This window comes from Cryptomeria japonica, chromosome 1 (assembly GCF_030272615.1).
Source record: "Cryptomeria japonica chromosome 1, Sugi_1.0, whole genome shotgun sequence".
Lineage (NCBI taxonomy): Eukaryota > Viridiplantae > Streptophyta > Pinopsida > Cupressales > Cupressaceae > Cryptomeria > Cryptomeria japonica.
Window position 1 is genome coordinate 78,723,951 of NC_081405.1, and position 18,862 is coordinate 78,742,812.

Sequence of the window (18,862 nt, forward strand, 5' to 3'; positions counted from 1 at the left end):
CAGTGTGTGGTCACTGCATGATCCTCTTCACCATGTTCTTGGCTTAGGGACTCTTCCTTTCAAAGTAAATTCACTAGCTTCTCAAAAATGTGTGCATGTTCTCTGACATTCAAAGTTGTCACAAACACTTTCTATCTACAAGGTAGTGCACAAAATAATGGGCGCCAAGACAACATCCTCAACTGTTTCACCCAATGCTTGTAGTGAAGCTCTCAACTCAACAATCCTTTTCTAATTCTTATTCTCCTTGCCTTTGTGGTGTGTGGTCATTGCATGATCCTCTTCACTATGTTCTTGGCTTAAAGACTCATCTTTCTAAAGTAAATTCACTAGCTTCTCAAAACTAGGTGTCTGTTTTGTGACATTCAAAGTTGTCACGAACACTTTGTATCTAGAAGGTAGAGCACACAAAACAATGGGCACCAAGACGACATCCTCAACTGTTTCACCCAATGCTTGTAGTGAAACTCTCAACTCAGCAATCCTTTTGAGAAGGGATTCCCATAGTTCTCCATCTTCATTTTTAGGCTATGTTGCTAAATTTGCAAGTTCAAGATCTAATTCTGATTCTTTTCCTCATATACAATCCTAATCTTGTCCCTTGCATCTTTTGTTGTGGATGAATCTCAAATAAACGGTTGAACTTCATCAGACACATTGAACATGATGATCAATTTGGCCTTCCTGTCAACTTGATCAAATTTCTTTTGCTCGATAGAATTAGGCTTATGTTGTGTAGTGGTACTGCTTACTACATGCCCAACTTTCTCAAACTCAAGTTGAGTTTCGATTTTGGTATTCCACGCAGAATAATCATTCCCATGTAGCAATTAGGAATCTGGAAGAAAAAATTTCAAAGAACTATCTACGATTGTGTTAGCTAGTTATAAATGTTATTTTATCCTATTTCTCATCACTCACATCAGCAATTTTTCGTAGAGAGGATAATTTAGGAATAAAAAGAGTTGAGAGATAAACAAGTCATTTCAAAGAACAATATTACAATAAGTCATTTAGACATGAAAAATAAAGAGCAACTCATTGGCAATTTTAATCATCTATGTGACCATGAGAAAGAAGGCTAAGAAAAGAAAAACACAAACCTAGGAACAAAAAATAAAGAAGAAAGGCACATTTGACATCAACTCTAATGGTGTGGTTGCAAAGACAAGAATGGAACAATAAAAGTGATGGCAATTTGGTAATTTTGAGAACTGGGATTTGTGCTTACCTTGGTAGTGACTTCTTTTCCAATTCACACCTAACACACTTCGATCTCTCCTTTCAGAAAGAAGAGTTCACTTGTAAATTTGACCTTTGGCATCATTGCTTGAGAAACGATGCAGCAAAAATATATTGAAATTATTGAAAATTTTGGAGATGCCAAGAAAGATTCCTTGTTTCGAGCAAGATAGTGAGATTCATTCACAAGGCTGGGCCATAGATTTTGTTCATCCTTTTCCTCTGAATAGGCTCTCCTCTACAGCTTTTATCCTCCTTACAAATCCCTTGTACATGCTTCTCAAATAATCTTAATCATCTACCGCCTAGAGCATCATTGACCAACCTCAACATGCAACCTAATCATTGCAAGTTTGGTTATGTCGTTGTTGAGCAACCGTGCATGGAGCAAATCCTAGTCGAATGTGGTGAAAAGTACAACACCCAAGAAATCCTTCAAAAAGGAAACACAAAGCTTCAATCACAAAATATATCTCGTTGACACAATTTTATTTGATCTCCCTATTCTTTTAGTTGTGCTCATACAAACAAGTCAAAGAATATTAACATGGTAGCAAAAAATTGAGACTCCTTACAAAACAACTCCAATCTTGGTGTTTTGGAACTCAACTCTTCCACGGTTTCAATGATTTACTTTCTATATCCTCACCCATGCTCTAATGCCATATCAACAAATTGAAACCCAAAGACCATCTTTGATTTGAATTATATGGCGAATTTAGACAAAAAAAGAAATGGCTAACCATGCATTCACAATTTTAACATATAACAAACAAAATCCTAAGTTTGCTAATTGATATTAACAAACCATAAACAAACAATAATTTGAAGTAAACAAACTATCTACACAGTGTGAATGATGGAATATTCTATAATGTCCCCATTTTGAAGAAGAATTAATTAATTAAGTTGTCCAGATTATTGATAAATTTTATGGATAGCTTGATTAATTATTTTTTTTATAACATTAAGTTAATTATTTATAAAGTTATCAAATTAATTAAAATTAAAAGATGACTTTTTATTTAATTAATTTAATAAAGTGACTAATTAAATATTATTTCATAAAGTCACTTCTAGAAGCTTCTAGATGTTGGAGTGAAAAAGTATAAAGGGAGATCAAGATGAAGCTTCAAGGCAGATTTGGGAATTGAATTTGATTATTGGTTGGATTTTGTAGAACCGTGAGGTGTCTGCAAACTTGGGTCATAACTGAGGGAGTGAAAGACCTTCCGAGGGGTTGCTATCGTGAGAGGGAGACATCTCAGTCTTCCTAAATGTGCTTATCAAATGTTTGATGTTGGCCATGGTGGATTATTGATGGATCTTCAGATTGGCAGCTTAGATGTTCATTACTTACCAATTTTCGCTAGGAAGGATAGCTGATTTCATTGGAAGAGCATTTGAGGGTGAAAGGTGTGCTTGCTGGTCATTTACAGGTCTGAAGGAAAATCGAACTGCCTAACCCCTAACCACGATTTTGCTCATCTCTCCATTGAAGCTTCATACACCAAAATAAAGGACAGCGATATTATTGGAGGACACTAGCGATTCTTGTTGAGGTAATTTGGAGTGTTTTGGTGGAGGAATCAGTGGTGTCTCGGTCTGAAGCAAACCGTACCAGTCAGCCCCATCTTTCGACTTGCTCTCCTTCATTTGGCATCTAACTTCATCAATAAGGACAGCGATTTCATTGAGAGGTAAAGGCAATTTCCTTTATGGCAATTTGAGAAGATTTTGTGGTAGAATCGGCCTCATGTCAGTTTGGAATCAGAACCGAACCTGTGCATTGTGGACCAATGATTTTGTTCATATCCCTTCATTATGACATTCTAGTTCACTGTTGAGAACAGCGTTTTGCTTTAGAGGAATGGGCTATCATATTTTGGAATTTAAAGAGGACTTGCAGCTATCATCCAACATTGTCTCAGACCTTATTTGCAGCAATAGGGGCGATTCTTGGATCATGTTAATTTAGCAGATTGCAGGCATCAAATGGCAGGGTATTGCTTGTTTCTTCATACCACAGGATAGGGAATTTAATCCAGGTTCATTTGCAAATAATTTCATTGTAATTTTCAGTTAGTGTGCATAAGATTGGATGCTGTATTTTATCCTCAGAAGTCTGAAAATGGCCAATTAGTATCAGTCATTTATGTCTGATTAACTCTATCACTGTAATGTCTTATTTGGTCATCATATGAATAAAGACTGAAGGAGTGTTGACTGCATCTTTTGCATAACCTTTTCTGAGGATGTTGGACAACTGTTTGACAAAATGGTAGTTAGCTGATTGCTCATGATTAAGGGTTATTTTTTATGTGATGCATCTCTAGAGAGTTGTTTATGCATTCTTGGTAACAATTCAATCAATCCTAGCCCTTGTTAGAAGTCAAAGTCAGTCAAAATATGTGTTGGAAGGATTTCCTATCAAACTGAAATTCTGAAACTATCTATCAGCAAGACCTAAACTTGTTAACAGCAGATTGATTAGACAAGTATTTGTAAATACCCCTTGTATTTTCAGTCATACTACCGCAGGGGATATTACATATTCCAACAAGAACTTACAAACATTAAAATTTGGTTAACATCTTTGCCTATCCACCAAGGTTACAAAACCAAACTCCACATAATATTTTCCCAAAAATGCAAAAACATCAAAATCCAACTTAAAGGAGACTTCACATCTAATCCAAAATGAGAACTAAGAAGAAACATGCAAGCCAAAAAAAAGTGCCACTTGATACAAGCTAACTATCACCATCGAAGCCAAGAACTATGATGCAAACACCTAGTGAACATTCAACATACTCAGAGAACAAAACAAACATGATGAAAAACAAAGACTTGGCAACCTCATACCAACTCTAGGAAACACTAAAAACTTAAATGCCTGCAAGAAACGAAGGCAGCAATTAATCAAGGAAATTAGATGCCAGGATAGTTAAACAAAGGAGAAAAGACTTTTTGATTCCAAAATATTTCAAACATCAAGGAAGGAGACTGCCCTAAGGCTGATTGGAACCAATATAAACACTGAAACCAATCGGTACTCGAGAAGTCTAAAGAGCTAATTTCAAACTTGGTAAAGTCCAATGAAGCCCAATGTTGGAAAGAAATGTAAATGAAAATATTTCTCTCCAAGCAATAGATAAATTCAGCCAAGGAAGATGAACCTACAAACCAAAGACAAAAAAATTAAAACTGGAGTACAAAAGCAAAATAAGGTATTAACCCTCGACAATCTTCACAAAAGAGGTATTATTTTTCCTAACAGGTGTTCTCTTTGCTGCAGGGAAGAAGAGACAGCTTGTCATATTCTCAATCAATGCACCTTTAGCCAGGATATCTGGAAAATCATCCTTTCTAGGTGGAACCTGAGTTGGGTCTTCCCGAACTCTCTTGGTGACACCTGGCTTCAATGGCATTGCCCTAATTCTAATCCTAAAATTGTGGAGACCTGGAAACTTACTCTACCGATTGTTATCTGGAATATCTGGAAAGAGCGCAACAACAGGATTTTTAGGGATAAAAGGGCTTCTCCTGAAGTGGTTGCAGATAAAATCTTTAGGAGTATCTTTGAAAGCCTCTACTGCACTAATCAAGGACCTACTGCTAAAGATGATTTTAAAGACAGGTGGAACCTTTCTACCACTACTACTAGCAAGGAGACTGCAAGAGAAGGTCTAGTCTGGTGTTTTCCCCCGCAGGGATGGATTAAGGCTAACTTTGATGGGGCCTCTAAAGGGAATCCGGGTAAAGCTGGATATGGGGGCATTGTCAGGAATTTTGCTGGAAGTTGTCTTAAAGCGGTGGCTGGTCCTCTGAGGAATCAAACTAGCCATTTTGCTGAAGCCTCTGCAGCTTTGAATACTTTAATTATAGCCAAAAATCTAAATTATGATAAAATATGGCTTGAGGGAGATTCACTCAATATCATAAAGTGCCTAAAGGGGGAATCGGAGCCTTCCTGGTCTATTGAAAATATCATCATGAAAGCTAGGGAAATCATTGCCAGTTTCAAAGAAATCATTATTCAACATGCCTTCAGAGAGCAAAACAGCGTGGCGGATTGCTTAGCGAATACTGGAGTTAACTCTAACTCCCAAATGATTTGGCACGAGGAGGATCTCAATTTAAATATCAAAGAGTTCATTAGAAAGGACCGTTATACGGGGAGAGAAGGACAATTTAATCATGACAAGCAAAAAGCATCATTTATGCCTCGCTAGAAAGGCCATCATTACTTGGCACCGCGACAGATCTTCTATTATCTCTAATAAAGTGTCGCACGCTTTGTGGGTTACCCAGTTCGAAAACTTGAGCAACATCGGAAAAGAAGGTGATATCTTGCAGAGAAATAGAGCAGACAGCCCGTATCCGAAGATGGGAGGAGACCTAAGGCGGGAAGAACCAGACAATACGTCGACCTAGAAAGCGATGTCAAAAGTCTGGGTGAAATTGGAGAAGGGCTCTCTTACCAACTTCATGGAGAAACTTGAGGATTATGACAAAGGTAGGGTTAACTTAGCCGTTTCCAAGATTTCTGAAAACTGGTCTAATGGCTCTTTTAAACTTTATGGAGTTAAGTTTAAGCTGGACGCTGGGCTCATTTCCACTGTGACCGGAATGCCCCATTCTGGGCTTAATTTCTTTCGAGACCTTAAGGTCTCCAACAACGCGGTTAACCTATTGCCGCGAAAAGAGAAAGAGAGAGCTACAATTGGCAAGGCTACTGGGGGCTACTACGAAGCTACAAACATCAAGAAGTTGTGGGGCTGGGTTCTGAATGCGATTATGGAGTACATCACGATTGAAGGTTATTTTTACAGGGCCCACACCTACCACTTCGTGCTCTTAAACCATTTCAGACATGACAAAAAGGTGTCCCTGCCCTACTACCTCTTTCGGTCCCTCTCCAGGTCCCTCAACAAACACAAGACTAACCCTTCCAGCCCGATTCTCCACTGCGGGCTTCTGCTGCTCATCTATGAGCATTGCAAAACCCTCGCCCTGCTGGAGAATAAGAGGATTTCCGCCTCTCCGGGCAAGAGAAAGATGAAAGAGGGAGAAACTAGCAAGGAGAAGGCGTCCTCCAACAAAAAAAGGAAAAGCGTCCCTGGGTTGGAAATAGAGGACATTATTAAGGAAAGCAACAGAATGGAGACGGACCACTCCAACGGTGAAGATAGCTGGAAAGACGAGGAGCTGGGTAACGAGGAAGAAAGTGGCAACAATGAGCCTGGTCAAGAAAGCCCTACCCTCAGCGAATACCCTGGTAAAGACAACAGCCATCTGATGGAAGAAGCGGATCCTAAGGATAACGAGGAAACCGGAGTGAATTTTGAGAAGGAAATGAACAAAGACTCTGAGAAGGACCTGACTGAGGATAGGGATAGCGAGGACAAGGAAAGTGCTAGTAAAGGGCTTATCCTGGATAACCTCAAGAAGCTCTCTGAGGCCAGAATGGATTTTGATAGATGGACCTACGAGACCCTGAAAAACCTGGATAAGAAAGGGATTAAAACGGATGAAAAGAGGGAGGATGAAAATAGAGAGCAGATTAATTGGAAGCAGGAAATGGAGAATAAGGTAAAATCGTTGGAAGAGGGAAAAGAAGCGATGAAAAATCTGATGGGAGTTATCCCAAGTACCCTCTCTGCTGTCATTAAAAACCTAGAGGACATCACCAAGGTCGTTGATCATACCTGCACTCCTAAACCGGTCGTGGATCTTGACCTGGAGGGAGAGACCATCCAAACTGGAAGCGGTGATGCTAATCCGGTGGGCGGTACTGCGAAGAGAACCAGGGCCAGTATCAAGAAAGTTGTGGCTGCTTCAGCAAAGGATCCCCCTAACTTCAAAGACAACATCAAAGAGTTGTATGATATCAGCAACACCCTGGCTAAAGCCCTGGAAAAAATCTGAATGCTGGAAGGCCTGCTGGCTTTTTGGGGCTTTTTTGGGTTTTCTTCCGTTTTCCGCTGGTTTTTTGTGGTTTCTGTTCTTTTCTGTTTCTCATAGCTTTATTGTTTAAGTTCTGCTTGTAAAGGGTTTTGGGGCCCCTTCAAAACCTGTTTTTTCCTTAATCAAAAACAAAGGAAGGAACCATAACTGTTTCAATTAATAGGAACAAAGTCATAATCTAGGAGAAAGATCAAACTCTAGGGCAAAAATAAAGCATTAGGATAACCAGCTGGCTGAGCAGAAACTCTGAGAAACAAGACAAGATCAAGCAAACTAGAAATAGAGACACAAAAAATTGCTTGAAATTCAGAAAATCTGCACAATTTTAAACAAGGGCATGAACCATGCCAACAACACTCACATGCGTGTTCTCACTCTCATATTCTCTCTCTTTTCTTCAATTCTAAAGGGAGGAAACCCTTAACTATAAAATTCTCAACTAAGCTTGGAAATAATCCTATTTGCCATCTTAAATTGAACTTGATTTTAATTGGTTAGAATAAATGTTATTTTTGATTGGCTAGCTTGCGCAGTATCTAACCTTTTTCTAATTTCTTAATTATTCAAATTAAGAAAATAACTAATATCTCTAACTTAGGGTATTAAGCAACATGATGTGTACATGATCACACCAACAAATTGCTAATCCTAGGGGTAAAAGTTTGAGGAGGCTAACCCATCCGCATAGTCAAGATTGAGGGAAGACCGAGAATAAAATATAATCTCTTATGATATGCTTTTAAATATATGAAGTAGCATGGCTCTCCAAAGGTTGAAACCTTATGAATAATAACAAAACAGCTATCTAGGCGAGGAAAATTCACAATGGAAGCAACTTTTTTTAATTCTAATTAGTCAAAAGGGCCTTCAAAATATCACATGATTGTCCTTCCCATCAACATACCATAATTGATCGTTTAAAATAACATTTTCTAGAATGAAAGGAACCTAAGCCCCAAAATAGTAATGTCAAAGCTTAAGTGTATACTTTTTTAATCATTTTATTATCTTTTTATCAAAAAAAGGAATATTCTAATTCCTTCTTAATAAGGAATATCTTTTTGTCTTTTAAATTTGTGCACACAAATATCCTCATGTTTTGGCTAGATTCCCTCTTTATCTAATGAGGCCATGCCTTCCTTTTTATACTTGAGCTTTCGCTAATATATGAAAAGCGTATAATCAATTACAATGACACAAGGCAATATATTAAGCCTTCAACTTCAGCAATCTTTTATGCAGAATTAAATAATTTCCCGCTCAAGAAAAGCTGGTGGTGGAAGTAACATGTAACACAAGTAATTAAGTATTAATTTCAATCTAGTGAAGATTTCACTACACATACTTATTCATAAATAGGTTGAGGGTTGCTTGTACAAGAACTTGCCACGTAACAATGTCATATGACAAATATCAGAGAATTTTTTATATGCTTTTTAGATTTTCTGTTTTGCTTTAGTGTCTGTTCAGACCTAAGTTTATTGGTGCATACAAAGAAACAGTGCAAGCTAGTCAAAGTTTAGGTTAGTTACTTTTGTTTGCTACTTTTTTTTTCAATTTCGGTTTAAGGTACCTAGGGACATCACAAGGCCCCAACAAGAGAATGACACTCTTTACACCAATGACATGAAATGCATTATTGTGGTGTCCCATTAACAGGGATTCTCCTTTAGCAGTGTCATGGTTGCCTAAACATGTGTGAGAATTTGAACTTGGGTCTTGTTGTGCGTTGCACACGCTCCCTGTCGCCGACAGGGTCCCCCCCTTTCCTGTTTTGAGTTTTTTGATCGTTATCACGAGGATCCAAGCAGAGTTTCTCGTATCTCTTCGAGCGAGTTCGTGATCAGTCCATAAGCTGATCGACGTTGGAGTAATGAACCAATGAGTCCTCCTGACTGATCTGGCTTTCGGGCGTGAATGCCGAAAGCTTTGTTCCAAAATTTTGAAAGATTGCCTTGGATAGGCGTAAGATGGTAAGAACCAACGGACCCCGCCAACCCAGAGCTATAAGGCCAATTGCATAAAGTTTGCTACCCGACCCTTGCGAAGAACGGGCAAAAGGTGATTCTCGCCTCCTAAAGGATCAAATTGCTTGGCCGAGTGCCTTGGTATTTTGATGCCTCCCAAGTCCAAATTTGTGGAGTCTGGCGAAATTGGTGGGAGGTCCGACATTTTGTGTAAGTTTCCAAAATTCTCTAAGGAGCAGATTTCCCCCCCCCCCGAGATCACCAATATAGGAGAACGATTTTCGGACCTCAGGTCCGAAATTTTTAAAAACGAAGGCGGTCTGAAAAGGATGCATACGGTCCGAGAGCCCGAAAGGGCGCTTAGGTCCGGGGTTGCGGTGTCTTTTTAACGCGTTAAGCTCCGAGCTTTTAAAAAAGCGGAGATAAAAGATATACCAAAAGTTCAAATCACGAAAGTGAAAGTCTGAACATGATGTAAACACTTTTCGGACCCCAGGTCCGAACCTTCACGAAAGTGAAAGTTTAAAACATTATGCATACACTTTTCGGACTCTAGGTCCGAACTTGGCGAAAGTCAAGTTAAAACAAAACATAATGCTGACCCTTTTCGGACCCCAGGTCCGAACTTTTACGAAAGTAAAAGTTTAAAACATGAAGTCAAGTTAAAACATAGCATTGTGCGACACTTTTCGGACTCTAGGTCCGAACTTGGCGAAAGTCAAGTTAAAACAAAATATAACGCGATCCCTTTCGGACTTTAGGTCCGAACCAACACGAAGATGAAAGTTAAAACATAACGCAATCATCCTTTTCGGACCCCAGGTCCGAACTTTGCGAAGGCAAAGTTAAAACATAACGCAATCATCCTTTTTGGACCCCAGGTCCGAACTTTGCGAAGGCAAAGTCAAAAGCATAATGCATCCACTTTTTGGGCTTAAGCTCCGAACTTCGGCGAAAGTCGAATTTTAAAAACCTAACGCATCTCATTTTCGGACTTTAAGATCCGAACTTTGGCAAGTTAAAACCCAAACTTTGGCAAGGGCGAACAAAAATGCAGAAAGCGAAGTTTTAAAACGCAGAGAGCAAAGGAAGAACGCGGAGGCGAAGGTCCGAAGTCCGCAAGGCGATCATTATTTCCAACTTGAGGTCCGAAGTTTTAAAAACAAAGATAACAGTTATATCGCAGAGCTTATTTCCAACTCGAGAGCCGAGGTTAAATCAGAAGCCGGAAGGTTTTAACGCAAGAGCCAAAGCTCCAACGAAGGCACAGTTTTAACGCAAAACCCAGCCTTCAGCACAAAACGCAGTTTTAAACCACGGAGCCGAAGGTCGTATCCCGAGTAAAGCCAAGTTAAATCCGAAGCCTCCAAATTTGTCAAAATTCAAAGTTAGAAATAATGCAATTCAAAATTTGAAAGAGCTCTCAAATCCGAAAAACAAGGAGGTAAGACGCCGCATTATCCTCCCATCAACCATTTAAAATTCAGATTGCTAGGCATAGAACCATGTGAAATTGATAAATCCTCTTTCATCCTCCAAACCGCGAAAATTTAAATAGGAAGGATAACCGTTGGGATTCAAATTTTGTAGGATCGTCCGTTCGCTTCGCGCAACGAGGTTGGGCAATCTCTCGTCATTCACTCCCATCAGGTAAGTACGCTTTAACGCGTATGGTCATTTAAAATGTGTAAATCAAATAGGCAAATGCGCGGAATTTAAAATGCTTGGAGTCTGCATCTCCGTTATTCGAACATCCGAAATTTAGGATTCATTCCCGAGGTTTAGCCAGAAACTGCATCTCTTTTCAAATTCAAACTTCTCATATTTTGCCTCTGTTGAAAATTAATCCAAAAATTCGAAAGTAAGAATGCATAGTCATAAATCTTCAGGAATATGATGCTGTTAAAGTTAATCAAATTGTTAGCCAAAATGATATTTAAACTAATCCCGGTCTGTTGAAGCACTTCTATTATTATCTAACCCGCATTATCGTTCTTGTATCACCTTGTAATCAGTGTCTAGCTGTGCAGGATAAATGCCTAAATCGGCGGCAGAATCATCAAAAACACCCGCTGCAGCCGAAACCTCGCGAGCATCCAAATCAGACATCCCGCGGAAAGTTGAAAGAATGAAGTATCAATATCAGAGGGGAGGATTACGAGAGTCGAAGGTCCAGAGCGTCTGGGATAACATTGGTGACACCGACCTTGGCCACATTGATATTCAGGATTTCAGGGATCGGGTCTTCTCACCCAACGCATATGGCAGGCCTAGGCAAATGGTGGAAAGTGGCATCGCCCAAGCAGCAGGTTTTCCTCTAGCAATCCAGAACTATGAATTAGTAGTGGAGGCTGCTCGGCATTACGAACCAAAGTCCAGATTGGTGCTTCTGGAAGATATGACTATCGCCGACTTCTCCCCTGAGGCTATCGGTGATGCATTTGATATCCCCTTTCCAAATAATCCCATAGCTACAACAATGGACGAGGCACGAGGGGCATATGATATGAACCCGGCCCGATGCAGGGCATTGATTAACGAAGAATGGTTCAAGGAGAAAAGGCCTTCAAGCACCAGGATTGTGAAAAAGACCCCCAGGAGTGACTTTCATAATGAACATGGGGACATGGTCACCTTACTTAGCCGAGTCATGGGACTTCCTAAGTCCAGCTACTTTGAAGAGTGGATGTTCTATTTTACAGAGCAGGTCTTTGCCGGAAAGTCTAAGTTTGACTGGGCCCAGATCATAAGTGATAACATCCACGCTCAGCTGATTGAGCTCGAGACAAAGAAGTATTTCACCATGACCTCCTATTTGGTCTATATGTTCGCAAAGAACCAGCCACTGCCAGGATTAATAATGAAAGGTGAGATCGGGAATGGGCCTGGTCAGGTAAAGGTTTATGATTGCTACCCGCAGCTGCATTACCAAGATATAGCTCAAAGGGAAAAGAGCAGCCCGGCTTACGCGGTTGGACAGTACGAACGCGTCAACGACGCCTTCACAATGCGCCTAGTCAGGCTAATGCAAGGAGGGTTACACATAAGGCTCTCGGAGCAAGCTACCATTTTAGTGCAGAGGTATGGGGCCTGGTTCATTCAGTTCCCAAGGTTCTCCTACATCCGAATAGCTGGCTTCGAAGGTGCCCCCCTTCGACTTCCGCGGTATCCAACCGATAAAGTAGTCCTCATGGAGGTGGCAAGACAATCACGCCCTGTCGGCATATTACTACGAGAGAGCAAGCAGGCTGGATTCGCATTTCCAATGATCATAGGCAGCCATGATGTCCAATTGAGAACCCCCACCCTAGCAGAAGAGTCCCTTGCAGAGCTAGCCTCTTATGGCCTACAGGAACATTTCCCAAGGAAATGTTTTGATCATGACAATTTGGCAAAGAGAGCTTATGGTAGGCGCTACAGAGCAAAGGAGTCAATTGAAGATTATTGGAAAAATTGCTCCGATGACTACGAAGTCAGGCGACGGGAATATTCTAGATTGAGTGTGCAGCAAATGCGACTCTTTGAGTACCGTCAGGTCCCGGATCAGCTCACAGACTCGGGGAACTGCCTCCAAGTCCGAGAATTCGAAGCAGTAAGGCACCTCTTGCCAGGCGTTGATTGGTCTCAAGACCCAATCATGGATTTCGAAGCAGTCATGGCAGCCCCGGCAAGATACACAGATCAATGGTTACATCACCAGATCGAGAGGCTAGTCCATGAGGGGGTCCAGTTTACTTACCATCTGATGGGCAGTTTCGACTCTCAGTCTTCCGAAGACGAAAGGTCATCAGCTGAAAAACCAAAGAAAAGGAAGAAAGCTAAGGCTTGCAGAGGGACTCGGACGTCCAAAAGAACAAGAAGGGAGAAGATTCCCATAAGGAGGCCAGAGACCACTTCATCTTCAAAGGACCCCAGTTCGTCCGACGACGCCATAGATTTGGATTGCATACCTCCCCCGCCTTCCCAGAGCGACATAGAGGCATTCCAAGCCAATGATCCTTCTGCTCCAGATATGCCGGACACCGAGCAAAAGGGCCCCAATTCGACCAAGCCGGGTGACCAAATAAAGGAAGGAGAAATCCCATCCACCCAGGAGATCGAAGTGCATGAACTTACCCAGCAGAGCCATCACGAATTGCTACTCCTCCATGCAGCCAAGGACGACTCGACTGTCGAAGGGGAACAAAGAACAGACGAGATTCATGAGCCCGAGGGAACCAAGGAGCCACCGTCACAGGAGGATGTCAGACAATTGTTCAGTGAAATAGGGGAGAACTCAGATGCAAACAAGGAGCTTCCTCCTTCTTTCACCCCTCCGATGGCGGGACAGCTGCTAATTTGTGATCAGCCGGTTGAGAGCATGGGAGAACAAGGTGCCAACTTAACCCTATCCTCAACCCAGACGGTGCCTCAAGAGTGGCTGATCGCCAGAGCTCAGCACAGGGCCGCCACTAAGGCACCCATCGATCTAGAGGACATCTTCTCACGAATGGATCAAGCAAAAGCGAAAGGGAAGAAGAAACCAAGAACATACTCTAAGATAACCAGGGATGAGCAAAGGAACCGCACTCTTCATATTGCCACCCCGCCCGCGAACAAGCCAGCAGATCAAATAACACTGGCAGATTATAGCATCACGACTGTCCCCATCGGACGAGCTACAAAAGAGCAAGAAAAGGAGGAATTTAAGGACTTAGTGCAGAACATACTTAGACAGCTCGAGGAAATCACTGCCGAAAAGGATATGTATCGGGCCCGTGCTGAACAGGCCGAGGGATACATCGATAAGCTCCTACGGCCATTACACAACCCCTCTGAATCCCATATTCCCCCAATAGCATTGGCGCAAAGGACCACAACTGAATTTGAAGGAATTCGGGATACCGCAAAGGCCGTCAAGGAATGGGTGCAGGACATCAAGAAAAAGGGAGAACAGATCCTCAGAGAAGTAAAGGAAATGGCTCTCCATCGAGAGCTCACTCTGGTCAGGTTGTTGGAAGTAAAGAGGGAATCCCTTCACATGCATGAAGTAGCGGCCTCTACCCTTCCCCTCCTAAGGGCTCTTTTCTGGACACATACACAGATTCCCACACTGCCTGACATCCTAAATCCCCATGGCATCAGTGTTCTCAAGGAATGGTACTGGACCGTCACCATGAAGAATGACGCCGAGGAAATTATTGACAAAGAAAATGACGCATGTGAGGCAATTCTGGGGAACATGCAAGAACTAGGCAAGACCATCCTCCGATCAATGGTTTCGGGGTGGATAAATGACCTATCCGACAGTATAATCCGGCCGGATTGGGAGGAAAGGTTGGGAGCAGATAAGGTTTCTTATTCCATTGAAGACTTGAGTTTTGCTGGTCAGTTCCATTCAGACATATTGTGCTTCGAGCGTAATCGCTCCAGCCGGAAGGACGGTTTAAGGCACGTGGACCAGTATCTCGAAGGCATGCAGTACAAAATTTGCCACCCTCCCATGCCACCTTTTAGTCCCCTCTTTCAATTATGTATCAAGTTTCAGGAATATGTCCGCAAAGAACGAGCAGCAGGTCGTGATTTATGGCGAGAATACCTGCATGGCGAAGACCAGTTTCTACAGAAAGAATGTGAAACCAAAATAGAGAAAGTAGTTTCTCAAAAATGCCTTTTTCCCTCCAAGTCTTAAAAGGTGCACTTTTGTCCCAAAAAGGTGACAGTTGACTTCTGGTCAACATATTGTAAAGTTTTTTGTACACCTCCTTTTTTGGATTATTCCAATTGTTGTAATTATCCTTTTTGGTAGTTATTGCTCCCTTTGGGGTGGTTGTTGATATTTACCCCCCATTTATGGGTGTGGGTCCCTCTTTTTGTAAGGATGAATCTGGGCCACTTGTTTAGATTAGATCTTGGCCATTCATCCATTTTTGGAAACCTATTTAAGGGGACTGGTTTTCCCTCATTTAAAAGGAAGTTCTTGGATTGTTGCGAAAGCTCTGAAGGAATTTTGCAGGAATTAATACAATGGATTAAAATTACCTTCAAGTTTCCTTGTGAGTGCATGGTCTCCTTCTTCATTTAATTTAGAAAGCTTTTAATTATGTCTATTCATTTTGCACAGCAGTTTTTACCAAGCATCTGATAGAACCCCCACAGTCCATACCATTAGAGGATAGCTGATTGCTTTTTTTTTTCTTTCCGCATGGTTAATCTGGGCTATTTTATGATTCAGTTCGATTATCAAATATATACATATCATGAATGTAGAAGTTCTAATATCGTATTTGGTAATATGAAAATCTGGTTTCTCCTTTGAAGATTGCACTAAGTTTATGCAAACATTGTGTCTGAATGACTGATGAGGCTTAATTTAGTTTTCTGGAGGTGTCCGTCTGCTTGATTGAATCTGCTGTCCTAGTTAGAATTTACAGTTCTCTTTCTCTCTATCCTTCCTTTCTTCCCTCCCAATTTTATCCCCTTTTTTAGAAATCTGCAGTCCTGCTAAATCAGCTTCAAATTAACCAACATCACCTGAAAGAAAACCGTAAAAGGCCCCCGGGAATCTATACACGGAATTGCCAATCAAACGTAAGTCCCCTTGTGTTTCCAGCATAAACACATCAAGCCACTGAGAGATCCCGCAGTCAAGACCTGACAAAAGAAACCTTGAGGTTATCCCCATTGATCAAAACGTAGAAAATAGCATTAAGGATTCCCTTATTTCAAGAGAGGGTAGGATACTCAATGAGTTTATTCTATTCTGCGTTGGCCGTATGGAGTTTGCAGCGATGCGATTTCATCCACGTCAACAGGTCTCCTTTGTGAGAGCCCCATATCTTAAACATCACACCACACCCAAGAGATTTTACTTGTCTTTATATTGAATTGCTAACCAGATTGTTTATTTTTACTTTCTTAAATACCTACTGCATAAGATTTGCCAAAAGAAATTTCATAATGCAATGAAAACAATTTATAAACAATGCCAATGTCTTCTTCTATTTTACCTATTTGGCAATGGAGTTGTAAAGGCCATTATAGATGGAAGATGATGGAAGACACCAGCCATAAACTCTTCCCCAATTTTAGACATACCATACCGCATCACTGACTCATCTTCAGCCATAAACTTGTTCTTGCCATCCTTCCATAAACTTAAATGTACATGGCAACCAGAGCCAACATCCATCGGGAAGTACCTAATAAAAATTATCAAGCCATGTCCATTGATAATGTTATTAAGGACATAGAAAATGTTTAAAAGAAGCATTCTTTGAAAAACAAATCCACAAACAACAAAAAAACAACTTGATGACTTGAACTGAAAATGAAGGATTGACTGATATTTAAAATATGTATACATTAAAGACCTTCCTGAAAAAGTGAAATACGTTTAGTTAAAGACATATTTAATGATAAATAATGTATTTTATTTTTTGACTGGATGTTAAACCAATATTAACAGTACACTTCATAAAACATAACAAGAGAATGCCAAAAGATGCCAGGACAACTCATTGATACTTTTTGTTTTTAGCTGGTACATTTCTCCAAAATACAAATATAAAAATAGTTCCTAAGCAAATGAGGATTAGAAGAAATTTAAGTTTGTGCCAACCAATAAGAGAACAGAAAAATTATGTCTTTTTTTATGCAAGAATTATGTAAGTCTTTCTTAATGCATTTATAACTTTGCACCTTCCTTGGAAACAAGATTGAAAAGAAATTCAAAATTTCTAAGAAACAAAGATGTAATTTACATTTATTCCAGTAGTAGTACTGACAACAATGCAAAACAAAAGAAACAAGAAGCTTCTTGTATTAGTTAGATTTACAGAACTTGTCCTCGACTTGTCAAGACACCAAGCCTAGAATTCCATGCCTACCTGGGTCCAAGATGGATTCAAAGGACAAATTGGATGAAATGTGAAAACTCAACAGGTCTCACTAAGACTCAATAATTCCAAGAGATTGACTCCGACTATCAACTCCTGTTGGAAAAGAAATGATCATTTTTTGTTTTGCTCTCTCCCAGTTGGGCAATACAATGCAACCAGGGATCTTAGGAGACAAAAAAATGATTCTTAACCCTCAGTAGTAATGTCATGTTCAAATTTTACCAATAGATAGGAATCTCAAATTTGGGTTTGAAAGATAGACTTGATTTGGACGTTTCATTTCAGATTATCATGTGGGAAGGAACGAAACTGAGGTCAAAATTTGTACTTTTCACTGATTTTCAGCATGAGGATCTTTATGGTAGGCAATGCTTATCAAATCCAAAAAGAAATCCTTTTGGTTTTGAAATTCTCTAGTATTTGAAGATTTGACATTTCTCCAGGTTAACATTAAAAGATTTGTCTGGATACCACGATTTAGTGTGTTTTGTTTCTACAAGTTTGAGGCCCCTCTTTGATAAAATATTTGACCAAAGATTTTATCAAGTATTCTGTGTTTCCTACACTTACTGGTTGTTTCTTTCGAATTCATTATCTTGCAATCCCTAGATGTGTCTCCCCCAAAAGCAGAAATCTATTTACATAGGATCACTTCATAGATTTCATTAGCAAAAATGATGCATGATAATAATGACCTGACATGGAATCATAAAAAATTAAAAAGGAGAGTTATAGTGCATTAACCATGGCAGGCATACTCATGCAAGCATTAAAAGGCTAAAATGTTATCTTGCGAGAATTCTGAGGCGTGAGAAAGGCTTTGTAAGCATGTACTCTCATAGGCTCAGAGGGGAATAAATGCAATTTTGTTGGATGGCATAGCAGAAAAAATGGAGCAAAGAAAAAGACAAACCACTGAAATTGGAGGCACGTCTTCTCCCGTTAATAGGTTTGGTGTTCAAGGAAGATTTACAAACCCTATAGATTGGGACTGGAATATGATGTCTCGCAGTGTGACAGTACCACTACTCTAAGTTTAAATTCAAAATAAAATCCAAGTGCAGTTGCAGGAGTATACAAGGATCAAGAAAGGCAGAAAGAGATCTATAGAAAGGAACTCTCCGAGGAGAAAGAATGGCAACAATCTACCCAACCAATTTACAGCATGAAAAAAATAAAATCAAAAGTAGAGATCACGGCTGAAAAGATCCGAATTAAGTCAATGTAGATAAGGAACTTACTAGACAGATGACACAAGCTGCTTACAAGGTTAGGAGGGCATATAAGAAATTGGAAACAAATGATCATCAACTGTAGGGTAGCATTTCAGCAGTTACTTCACTTTTGACTTCAGGACCTCCACTTTGTTCCTGGCATTATACCCAACTCCCTCATTTGCACTCCATACTTACATTGCCTATTGTCAGCATGGATGCCAACTAAGCATAACTAGAGTGAAGGATGGAAATAGAGTGAGATTAGTAATCATCCATGTTGTGTTGTCACCAATATACATAATCGTGAAGAAAGCAAGAGACAAATCCATGTAATATAATTCATGCCTTATGGTGATTGATTGTCAATGTTACATACTGATGTACTACCATGGTACATCGTCATATCTATAATTGCCACTTCCATAATTGCCATATTTAGAGAACTGCATCCACAAGTCTATTGAATTTTATATGTGATTGAGGCTTGAATATACTTGAAAACAAATAACATTATAGAGAATATAAACGAAGACTCCTATCAATGCAGTATTTGATTGCTCTTCTTTCAAGAGGTTTTCAAGAAATC

General features: G+C 40.2%; 1 protein-coding gene across 7 annotated transcripts in view; it reads right to left on the reverse strand.

The window, feature by feature from the left end:
- Positions 1 to 18,862, reverse strand: part of LOC131041908 (uncharacterized) — a 131,843-nt gene that overhangs the window by 43,437 nt on the left and 69,544 nt on the right. For 5 of the 7 annotated variants that reach the window (XR_009105091.2, XM_057975152.2, XM_057975150.2 and 2 more), the window contains one exon: positions 16,169 to 16,360. The exons of the other annotated variants lie outside the window; for them this stretch is intronic. Coding sequence is in view for 4 of the 5 variants with exons in the window: in XM_057975152.2 (XP_057831135.2) it covers positions 16,169 to 16,360 (192 nt within the window). In the remaining variant the exon portion in view is untranslated. The remainder of the gene's footprint in view (positions 1 to 16,168; positions 16,361 to 18,862) is intronic. 7 annotated transcript variants of the gene reach the window in all.